This window comes from Pelophylax lessonae (assembly GCF_965119305.1).
Source record: "Pelophylax lessonae genome assembly, chromosome: 3".
Classification (NCBI taxonomy): Eukaryota; Metazoa; Chordata; class Amphibia; order Anura; family Ranidae; genus Pelophylax; species Pelophylax lessonae.
This window is the reverse complement of record NC_138770.1, coordinates 106,140,485-106,151,940: the sequence shown is the minus strand read 5'-3', so window position 1 is coordinate 106,151,940 and position 11,456 is coordinate 106,140,485. Positions and strand designations below refer to the sequence as shown.

General features: G+C 42.4%; 1 protein-coding gene across 1 annotated transcript in view; it reads right to left on the bottom strand.

The window, feature by feature from the left end:
- Positions 1–1,502: 1,502 nt before the first annotated feature.
- The window catches only part of LOC309549022 (cytochrome P450 2K1-like), a 58,917-nt gene continuing 48,963 nt past the window's right edge, over positions 1,503–11,456 (bottom strand). The window contains exons 9-10 of the mRNA XM_082248964.1: positions 4,706–4,847; positions 1,503–1,708 (exon numbers count right to left, since the gene is read on the bottom strand). Coding sequence (XP_082105090.1) covers positions 1,530–1,708; positions 4,706–4,847 — 321 coding nt within the window. The 3' untranslated portion in view covers positions 1,503–1,529. The remainder of the gene's footprint in view (positions 1,709–4,705; positions 4,848–11,456) is intronic.

Sequence of the window (11,456 nt, the reverse complement as noted above, 5' to 3'; positions counted from 1 at the left end):
ATATTAATTAAAGCATATCTAAACCCAAAAAAAACATTGGTAGTATTGCAGCTTTCTGGTCCTTATATGCATCCAGGAAGGGTGTCCTGCTGCGGGAAGACTCAGCCCCAGAAGCTGGCATATTTGTGTTTACAATTACATGCTAGTTATCGCCATGTTATCGCACAAGTTGAAAGATGTCTACTGAAATAAATGTTTTTAATAACCATTACACTCAGATGCACCCTCTGCTGTCCATATCTGAATAATTAAAGAATATTTAAACCCCCAAAAAACATTGTCAGTTTCTCAGCTTACTGGCCTTTATATGCATCCATTTTTTTAATTTTTTCCATTATTTTATCCAAAAAATCGTGCCAATAACTCACTTCCTGTCCGAGGGTGACATTTGTAATGAGCAGCGTTGTCATCCTAGGGCATGGATTGTGTTAGGACTACATAATATCTTCTTCTCCTTATCTCTATATGGGGGGGGGTTGTTGTTCACTGAGATAGCAGGGGACTATGCTAATTAATAACAGTCCAAAGGCAGAGAACACAAGAAGTTATTAGGTAACAATGACCTATTGGCTGACCACACCGGCTCACCTGCCCTTGGAGAAAAAGTGGAGACCTAAAGAAGAATTCAAGGTATGGATATGTTATACATAGTTACATTGGTACAGCTTGGACCAATGTATTTATTTATGTGCCATAGCTGTGGGACCACTGTGAAAGCATTGGATAATCACTGTAGTAGTCACCGGTACTATAATGATTGCCAGTTATTTTGAAGATCAGTGCAAGAGCAGCAAAAGAAGTAAATGTGAATTTGTTGGGAAGATGAGCCAGTTGCTTTTGTGGCTAAAGCCATCATGTTTAAAGAGACTTTGTCAACTGGCTCATGCAAGGCAAAGAGATAGTATATTTGCAATGCTTCCAACCCCCACCCACCACCACTTCTTCCTCTGGCAACAGTACTGGGCACTTCCAGGTATGGAGGAGCATATGACCTCCTTCACTGTGACATTGCTAGGGTGCATCAGCCACTAGGCCAAAGAACTGTCACATGACTAAGAAAATGATATAATTGTGTCTCCGTTATAATGCCTGTTTTACTTGCCTATAAGCTTGGCAGTAGAATGGAGCAACCCTTTCCTATGCTCCAGAGGGTTTATGCAGCCTCCCTGTCACATTTTGTTTTATACTTGGACAGGAGGGGCAGCGGGGTGGCATTTACAGGAACAGATCCTCTCCATTTTCCTCCTACAATTGCTGAAAGCCAGTTTCTCCTCCTCTCCCTCCCACCAGCATTCAGCAGCTGCAGAAGGAAAATGTTCATTAGGCTATTCAAAACAAATAAAATTCTAATTTCTGAATGAATTAAATTCATTGTGGCCCATGACCAGTTACCCAATCACCTAAGTTGCCCTCAATCTTCAAAGGTTAAGCATCCCTGCCATATAGGAACTTTCAACTTTATTTCTAAAAATCAAAAAAGATTAAACCCAGTAACAATTTATTATTGATATATTTACTGCCAGTTCATTTTAACTGCAAGGAATTGCACAGATCTCATGCTTCAGTGGAGAGGTTGTTAAGCCAACAGCGCCTGTGAGGTCCAGTTTTGCTCCAGGTGGAGCCTGAAAGGTGAAGTTTTGCAGTAGTGTTGTAAAGAAGAGGAACAGTTCCATTTTCGCCAGAGTTTCCCCAGCACAACTTCTCTTTCCTTGAAAAAGAAATAAAGTATAAAATTGTTATAAAAATAATGACTTAGGAAAAATATTGACTTATACAACTGTAAGACATCCTGTTTCCATTTCTGTGTCCCTCTAGGTACAGTTTGGGAAACATGTTGTAGTTTATTAAGCATTCCTTGCATGGGCAGTCTCATTATTCTTTGCTGTTTGGGTTCATTGTGCATCACATAATGGGATTCTGTGCTCCTTTAACTAATTTTTATATATGTAGCAAGGTTTCCAGGCCTGTGGCCTGATAAGGGTCTGCCATTAGAACCGGTACTCCCTCCAGGCCATGTGAGCGGTGGCCCTGGGTGTGATAACTAAAGCAGCGACAACTCCGGCATCTTTGCTTATGTAGACAGAAAAGTTACCGTGCCAAATTGGCCCTTACCCCTATTGAAGATTCAAAAACAAATTTTGGGACAGAAAAAGACGGGGCTTTGCGGGCCTGTGGGAGTGGAAGGATCAGAAAGTAGAACCAGTAGTAAAATCAAAAATACATTTTATTGGTTTCTCAAAATATAAAAAACAAGCATGGATAACCATGCATGTATAATAACGAATAAATACAACATACAATGATTAAAATATAGTGTCACTGTAATTATAGAAACATATCCCATAAGGGTTTAGAAGCAGAAAAAACAAAGCCTGTGTAGGTGGAAGGTAGGTCTCAAGCTGGATTCGGTCACGATAGGTCCCCAGCAAGCCGACGAGTTTCGCTTAAGGCTTCCTCAGGGCCTGAGAGACCCTAACAGACCGATGTTTCCTTTTTAACAGTGACTTGTGTGGGCGGCAGGGCTGTGGCGGTACATATAATGTTCGGAAGATAATATCTCCATATTTACCATACAGAATTTATATAGGTGTCACGTAAAACCCTTTTATATTACATCCGATGTGTTGGATTGCAGTTGTATCATCAAGGTCAAGGCTGCTATAAATAGCTCCAATCTCAGCCTCTTGGGGTGTAATTGCCCCTTAGCAGATAATTGTCCTCTTCCTGGATTGTTTATCCATATATGCAATAACCCTCAGGTACATTCCATTTAGTGTCAATATTGCACTCGTTTGAGCCAGGTTTTAAAGACCTCTATGCAGTTTGTAGGGAATGTATCCCCAATCTACTTGTCCTAGGTGGCAGCAGGGTTGACCTCTCCTCAAACTAAAAGGTGCTCCAGGCAGGGAAATAGGACCTATATAGGCGTATATTTCAGTTAAATGGACCCAGGGTCCTGGGCTATCCAAGCCCTCTGTGTCACCGTACGTATTACCACCTGCTTCTAAACCCTTATGGGATATGTTTCTATAATTACAGTGACACTATATTTTAATCATTGTATGTTGTATTTGTTCGTTATTATACATGCATGGTTATCCATGCTTGTTTTTTATATTTTGAGAAACCAATAAAATGTATTTTTGATTTTACTACTGGTTCTACTTTCTGATCCTTCCACTCCCACAGGCCCGCAAAGCCCCGTCTTTTTCTGTCCCAAAATTTGTTTTTGCATCTTTGCTTATGGTTTTTATTTAATTTAAAGGGGATGGGAGAAGGGAATGAGTGGGATACTCCTTGAGGCCTGAACTAATTACATTTGGGACATTATTACTGAAAAATGCCCGTTGCGCTTCCTTGACGCCAGCCGGTGCCAGCCAACACTCACTGACTCCGAGAGCACTCTGTATAACCGAAGAAGTGTTGAATCCCCGACTTATAGTCCTGTAGATCCAAGACTGAGAGCTGTAGAACTCTTGACACTGCTGTGCTGTGGAAGTCACTAAATACTGTCCCCCGCTTGGTACAGCTTGAGGTAGTATCTTGTAGAACTCTGTGTAACTGTCGCTTTACTGACACTCTCTGTACAATTCAGGGCCCAGACTGCCAGTGCCCCCTTTACAACTTCAGGGTCCTCAACCTAGGTACCCCCTTTACACTGGCATCCCAGAACCTCTTCCGGAGTGGTCCCCTCTAACTTCAGGCGAACCCCCAGGGGGCAATCCTCAATACTCACGACCTGTGTAGGCTTTCCTGGGACTGGACCCCTCTCTCTGCAGGCTCTCGGCACACCGGATCCCCTCAGCTCAACTCAGCCCTCTCTGGATACTCAGATGAAACCCTGAGACATCCACCTTCCTCAGACAGAGTGAGAGACAGCCGCACTCTCCTTCCTGGGATTCTGCTCCCGCCAAAGACAACCTGTCACATGCTTCCCCCAAACTTATACCCACTCCCAGAATCCTTTGCAGCCTAATCTGCCTTCTGGGGTAGTTACAAGCTGGGATGTGTCCCCTGATTGGGCTTCCCACACTGCCCTATGAGAAACCTCTCACAGGAGCCAGTGGGGATACTTCTCCCCTCAGCAGGCACATCTGGAAGTCCTGACACCCTACCTAACAAATCGCAGCCCTGCTGTTAGGCAGACAAGGCCCACTATATATTTTACCTAGCACCTACCTGTAGGGTGATACGTATAGTTTTTTTGTCACCAGAAATCTTTTTGGTTGCACAGCTTCCAACACTTTTTACAGTTCAGTGTGTCGTATAAATAACTGGTAGAACAATCTCTTTTATTTCATGCTGGCCACAGATAAGCAGATGTGAAAGTGAAGTGCATGTAAGATGAATACATGTGGCTGCAGCACCACAACACATGCACTGAAAAGGCATAATGCAATACTATAAGGAGCGCAATGGTGAAATATGTCAGGGAGCTCTCACTAGTGGAGTATTCAAGATCCATGCTCTCCAGACAATTTAAAATATACATTTTGGTCAGATTGACCCATTACATTTTTGGCCTATAAGTTGTCCATCTTTCCATGTCAGAAAACTGGGCAGTGTTAAATGACCATGGCCTTATTTGTAATCTTTGCATTGGTGTCCTCTGCTGACTTGGTCTGCCTCTGTTTTGATCACAGCCATAGAGGGACCCTTGATACATTTGTCACAATTTAGAGTTTCTCCCCTTTGGTTTGCTCACCAGCAGAAAATGGTATAAAAGCTTCATTTTTAACAAAGTTTCCCTCCGAGTCTAGAAAATGCTGAGGGTAAAACTCTTCTGGCTTCTCAAAGTGGTCTTTGTCTCGTAGAACAGAATAGAGTAATGGAATCACTTGAGTTCCCTGCAAAGAATATGAAAGAGACATTTGGATCATAAGTAAACTGGCCATACAGGTTAAGCTTTCTCTCATTCAGCCTCATAGACTAAATTAAAGAAAACCCTTGATTCCCCAATCCATGCAAAACAGTGTGGATTGCCAACCTGCAATGCCAAAATAATTCTGACATCAGGCACCCACGATTCAGAATACCTGAACAGTGGCTGCAACTGACTGAGGCACTGTTTGGCCAAGAATTTTCCACCCAGCTTCTTCTATTAAAATCAATTTTTTCATTGATGTTTGTTGAGCAGGGTTTTTGCTGACAGGACCATCCACAGAACAAATTTCATCCAATTCAGCCAGAACCAGCTAAAGTTAGAACTGTTTCGCTGAAGAATCTGTTTATGGTACACTCCAGATTGATCAAAACTAAAAATTAAGTTCATTCCATACTATATTTTTTTTTTCTCTCCAGACATTGCTTTAGTTACAAATTCCACCCATTCCCTTTTTTAGATAATCTGGTGACATTGGTACCCTTTTTTCTCATTTGTTTGTAATGCAGGAGATCTATTCCCAGACATGCCCATCATAGGCTTCTAGCCACCTCTCACATACAAAATGTCTGTTGTATTAAACAATTAATATTATGACATTAATCACAGCAACAAACACCAACAGCAAAATACAACCCTGCTTTGGAAGTTTAATGCCCTGTACACACTATCAGATTATCTGAAGACTTTTGTCTTCAGATTTACCTTTTCTATGTAGTGCAAGGGCCTGCCGGATTGCATACAAATTGAAAGTGTTTAGGTTTGACCTCCATATTATATGGTTTTGGTAAGTCTGCAGACAAAAGTCTTCAGATAATCTGATAGTGTGTACAGGTCATAAGTCTAATTGGTGATACAACATACAGGGAGAGGGGAATTTACCCAGCATATAGTTATGGAATTTCTTTATCAATCTACATGTGTGAATCCCAGTGAACACTGCATCGTGGAACTGTGATGAGGTAGTGGACCCTCTGGGGTTGATTTACTAAAGGCAAATAAACTGTGCCCTTTGCAAGTTGAGTTGCACCCTACAAGCGAGGTTGTTCCAGAGATTAGTAAATGCCCAATCACATGCAAGGAAAGTGAATAAAAAAATAAAAAAAAACTGCATTTTTGCTTGCACATGATCGGATGATGGAAGTCAACAGAGCTTCCCCTAATTTACTAAGCTCGATAGCTACTGCATTCGCAAAGTGCAGTCTATTTACCTTTAGTAAATCAATCCCCCTTGTAATGATGTCCCGTACTGGACACAGGAAAAGCTGTAGCCCATCCTTATTTCTGTGTATGGGTCTTTAATGCTAATATCCTGGTTGGACATGCTAGGGTCCTACCATTGCTGCTGGCGAGAATTCCACACAATCTGATCTAGATAGGCTATGACTTTTGCCCAGTCAAATTCTTGTTTGTGTGATTATTGATTTCTGTTATTTGTTTTATGTTGTAGCTGGCCTTATGCTTCCGTTAGGGGGCTGGCTGGCTATTGGATGCACCAGGGAGTTGGTTCAGCAGAGTACACTTCCCCCTTGGGTGGGAGTGCAGCTTTCTAGTGGATAGGAGGGGATTGGCATTAGAGATGGGTTGAACACCCTCCAGTTCGGTTTGCGAAAGGAACTTTCAAGCATCACAAAAGTTTGGAGCTGAACAACGAACCCCATTAAAGTTTATGGGACCCAAACTGGAAAAATCTAAAGTGGTAATTTGGAAGGCTTATATGTAAATTATTGGACAAACAAAGATTATGGGGGGGTCTGGGTACTGCCCTGAGGGACATGTATCAATGCAAATTTTTTTTTCTAAAAGATAATTTTTAACCGCTTGCTGACCATATTTGCGGCAGCAAGGCGGCTCTCTTGTGCAGAATCAAACACCTGTACAGCGTTCTTTATTTTGTAAACAATGGCTTGGGGAGCCAGGGTGTATGATGAGGCCACAATTTAGTATAAGATTAGAGATTTTTTGGATAAATTCTGTTGTCTGTTTTGCAGACTTTGAATAGAAGTAACATTGGGCTTTGGGTGTTGCTGGTGCCTTCACACTGTAACCCTATAGAGGTACTTTTAATGAAAGCAAAAATTGGCTTGCTGTAATAAATTAAAATTTTATGCCCCAGTTAAACAGTGGCAAATAAATTGGGGTTTGGGTGTTGGTGGTGCCTTCACACCGTAACCCTATAGAGGTACTCTCTATAAAAGCAAGAATTGACCTTGCTGAAAAAAAATTGAAATTATATGAATTTATCAAACAGGTGCGGAAAAATTGGTCCTTGGGTGTTAATTGTGCCCATGAAACCCCTTCTCCACCGCTCCTCCTTTGATCAACAGAAGCCTCAAAACAAGCTTTTTCGTGAGACTGTAACCTACCAGAGTGTTAAATAAACTCCTTTTTAAAGTGTCCTCAAGATATTTCATCCTCTGCTCTCTCCGTGTGGACAGGATGATTTCCGAGACTTTCCCCTTGTAACAATGGTCAAAGAGGGTTGCCAACCTAAAATCATCCTTCTCTTTAATGCAACGAATTATTGGGTCCTTTCGCAGGCTTTGAAGAATAAGGGAGCCTATGCACCACAAGTTTGCAGAGGCATGAGAACCAGAGTCCTTTGGGTCACTGAAAATTACAGTATCTGGAACTGCCTCCTCCCAACCATGTACTACTCCCAAGGGTTCTTTGTACGGTAAACCATTTCTTAAGGTTTGACATATGTCTTCCTCTGCTTCAATGCATCCAAAACTGCCATAATCCTTCTCCCTCTCCTCTTGTGTGTTCTGTGGCGTCGCAAGAATGGTGTCTGCATAAAGCGGGCCTTGAGAGCAAAGGCAGTACTCCTCTTCCTCCCACTGCTCTGCCTCGAGTGCCCTGTCCATAATGCTACGCAGAGTCTGATTCAGCAGGAACACAACAGGGATTGTGTCATTGATGCATGAATTGTCACGGCTTACCATCCTTGTGGCCCCCTAAAATGGTGACAGCACAGTGCATGCATTCTTTATCAGCAGCAATTGGCGTGGGGAAAAAAATCTGAGCTGCCTTGAGCCTGTCACTGTGCCATACATACACAGATACACGTTGACGGCCCTCTGTTGCATGTGCATCTGCTGAAGCACTGCTAAAGTTGAGTTCCACCTGATGGGCATGTCACAAATCAGACGGTTTACATTCAGGTGGATTTCCTGCTTAATTTCAGCCGGAACACTGGCTGTGTATGACCGCCTGAAATGGCTACAGACTCGTCTGGCCTGCTTCAGAAGATCTTTCAACCCTGGGTACCTACTTAAGAAATACTGCACCACCAAATTGAGAACATGCACCAGGCATAGCACGTGTCAACTTTCCCTGTCGAAGGGCGGACAGGAGGTATTTGGTGACACACATTTTATTTCTTGATAATTGGAGCACTTTCTGGATATACATTATTATTTCTGTATGTTTTTGATATTTTTACCAGGATGATATAAACCTTTATGGCATGCCTTTTTTAAGTTTGAACAGCTATGCATCTATTTAGGGAAGATCTAACTGTGCCTTGTATCTGAACACTACCTTTTTACCATCTTATACATACTCCTTCACTTTCGATGTATTTGAATTATCCCTGTGATATCTGGCTCCCATGTTTGCCCCAGGGGAGACTTGGTGCTCAAGTCTGCCCTGTATCTTCTCCTCATAAGTGCTGTCCCTGGTTGGTAAGCTCCTGGTGGGCCGCTCATGGCCATCTGCATACTAATTTGGTATTTATTTGTTTATTACTAATGATGTACACCAATTAATTCTTGTATCTATGTTCATAAATGTTGTTTATGCTCTTTTAGAGATATTGTTTTCCCCCCTTTGACCTACTGAATGAGCGGATTACCGTTCATACGAGGAAGATTTGATACATACAGTATCTCACAAAAGTGAGTACACCCCTCACATTTTTGTAAATATTTTATTATATCTTTTCATGTGAAAACACTGAAGAAATTACACTTTGCTACAATGTAAAGTAGTGAGTGTACAGCTTGTATAACAGTGTAAATTTGCTGTCCCCTCAAAATAACTCAACTCACAGCCATTAATGTCTAAACCGCTGGCAACAAAAGTGAGTACGCCTCTAAGTGAAAATGTCTATATTGTGCCTAATTAGCCATTTTCCCTCTCCGGTGTCATGTGACTCCTTAGTGTTACGAGGTCTCAGGTGTGAATGGGCAGCAGATGTGTTAAATTTGGTGTTACTGCTCTCACTCTCTCATACTGGTCACTGGAAGTTCCACATGCACCTCATGGCAAAGAACTCTCTGAGGATCTGAAAAAAAGAATTGTTGCTCTACATAAAGATGGCCTAGGCTATAAGAATATTGAAAAGACCCTGAAACTGAGCTGCAGCACAGTGGCCAAGACCACACAGTGCTTTAACAGGACAGGTTCCACTCAGAACAGACCTCGTCATGGTTGACCAAAGAAGTTGAGTGCACGTGCTCAGCGTCATATCCAGAGGTTGTCTTTGGGAAATAGACGTATGAGTGCTGCCAGCATTGCTGCAGTGGTTGAAGGGGTGAGGGGTCAGCCTGTCAGTGCTCAGACTATACACTGCAACAAATTGGTCTGCATGGCTGTCGTCCCAGAATGAAGGCCACTTCTAAGGATGATGTACAAGAAAGCCTGCAAACACTTTGCTGAAGACAAACAGACTAAGGACATGGATTACTGGAACCATGTCCTGTGGTCTGATGAGACCAAGATAAACTTATTTGGTTCAGATGGTGTCTCACTACTTTACATTGTAGCAAAGTGTCATTTCTTCAGTGTTGTCACATGAAATGACATAATAAAATATTTTCAAAAAATGTGAGGGGTGTACTCACTTTTGTGAGATACTGTATATGCAGTGTATTTTCTATGGATGAGTTGGAGTTGCTTGCAGGTGATAACCTTGTGGAAGTTGAAATTGCTGTTTTACATCAGATTGGATTGGGTGTGGTAAGAGTGACTCGCTCTCCATGCAATAGTCACAATCTCTGTTGACATATTACTAGTGGATTGACTATTATATGAATATTAGTGAACAGTACAGGTGGACAGGATATCTGTCCTCCATCCCTATTACTCTAGTTGTGTCAGTTGAAAGATCTGGACTGCATTATACATCAGCAAGCTGAGTGTGACCAACCACAGTGATTATTCACCCCATGCCTTAGCCTTTTTCTGACACTTGTTGCTTACAAGTTTAAATCAGTATTTTTTGCTAAAAAAATTATGTAGCTCCCTCCTAGATAGATGCTAGGAAGGAAAGTAGTTTGCTCTGCCTACTTAACAGGGGAGTAGCAGGTAAAATATAGCCTGCTCTATCTGCTTAACAGGGGAGCTTGATCAATAGTAATGCCTGTTGCATGTGTCCATGTGTGATTCATCTGGGCTGAGAGAGTGTCCCCACTGTTCCCAATAGGGGAGCCCGTTGGACAGTGGAGGAAACCCAGCCAGTGACACACAGGCTTTTGTAACTATCCCAGTAGGTTGGCACAAACAGTGGTGCATCCTGGGATAGGTTATAAAAGCCACAGGCACATGTGACAGGGGGTCTTTGGGCGGGAAGCCAGATCTCAGGAGGAGGGTGAAGGCTGTCTCTCCTCCTGCCTGCAAGGAAGGTGGTCACAGGCAGTCGGCCTAGTGAGCAGAAGTGTGGTGCTGAGCCAGGAGGTCCAGTGGATACTGACGGTGGAGCTGAAGGCAGAGCAACCCAGTGAAATACAGTGTCAGTGAATACGGGGAAGCTTGCCAGGGGTCTGCCCAAGAAGGGGACCATTACAGTGGAGAGTCAGTGGACAGGGGCTAACATACACAGCAAGTGAGAAAGTGGGGTGCCAAGTTAGGACCCTGAAGAGGAACTAATTCAGGATCATATTCACTATCTTCACTTCTGTGGCAAGGTGAAGCACCAGCCTTGCCGCATACTCTGTAATCAGTTGTCCTCAAGCTTTGTGCATAGTTCATAGTTGGGGTATCTCACTCATCCCTTCTCCCATCCCAGTTCTAAAATAAAACACAAAAATCAAATCCCCTGGATTGTTCATTGTCTGAGCCGAGTGTCTAAAGTGATACGTTTCTACAGATTGTTGCTACAGGTAACCCAGGGGACCCGCAAGGTGTAATTCTCAGCAGCTCTATAGGGGGCAGTACTACAATTACTTACAAGCATTATATATATATTTTATTTTAGCAGAGACCCGAGAGAATAAAATGGCAATTTATTGCAATATTTTATGTCACACTGTATTTGCACAGCGGTCTTTCAAATGCTATTTTTTTTTAAGAAACACACTTTTGCGAAACAACAACACAACAGTAAAGTTTGCCGAATGTGAAAGATGATGTTATGCTAAGTAAATAGATACCTAATGCAGCACTGCCCCCTAGAGGACTGCTGAGAATTACACTTTCTGGATTCCCCTGGGTTACCCTTAGCAACTGACAGCAGATAAACAGCAATGAAAGTTCTTGGCTCAGTCAATAATCAATCCAGGGCATGTTGTTTTTGTGGTTTTATTAAGGAACTTGGATAGGAGAAGGGATGAGTGGGATACTCCAACTATTA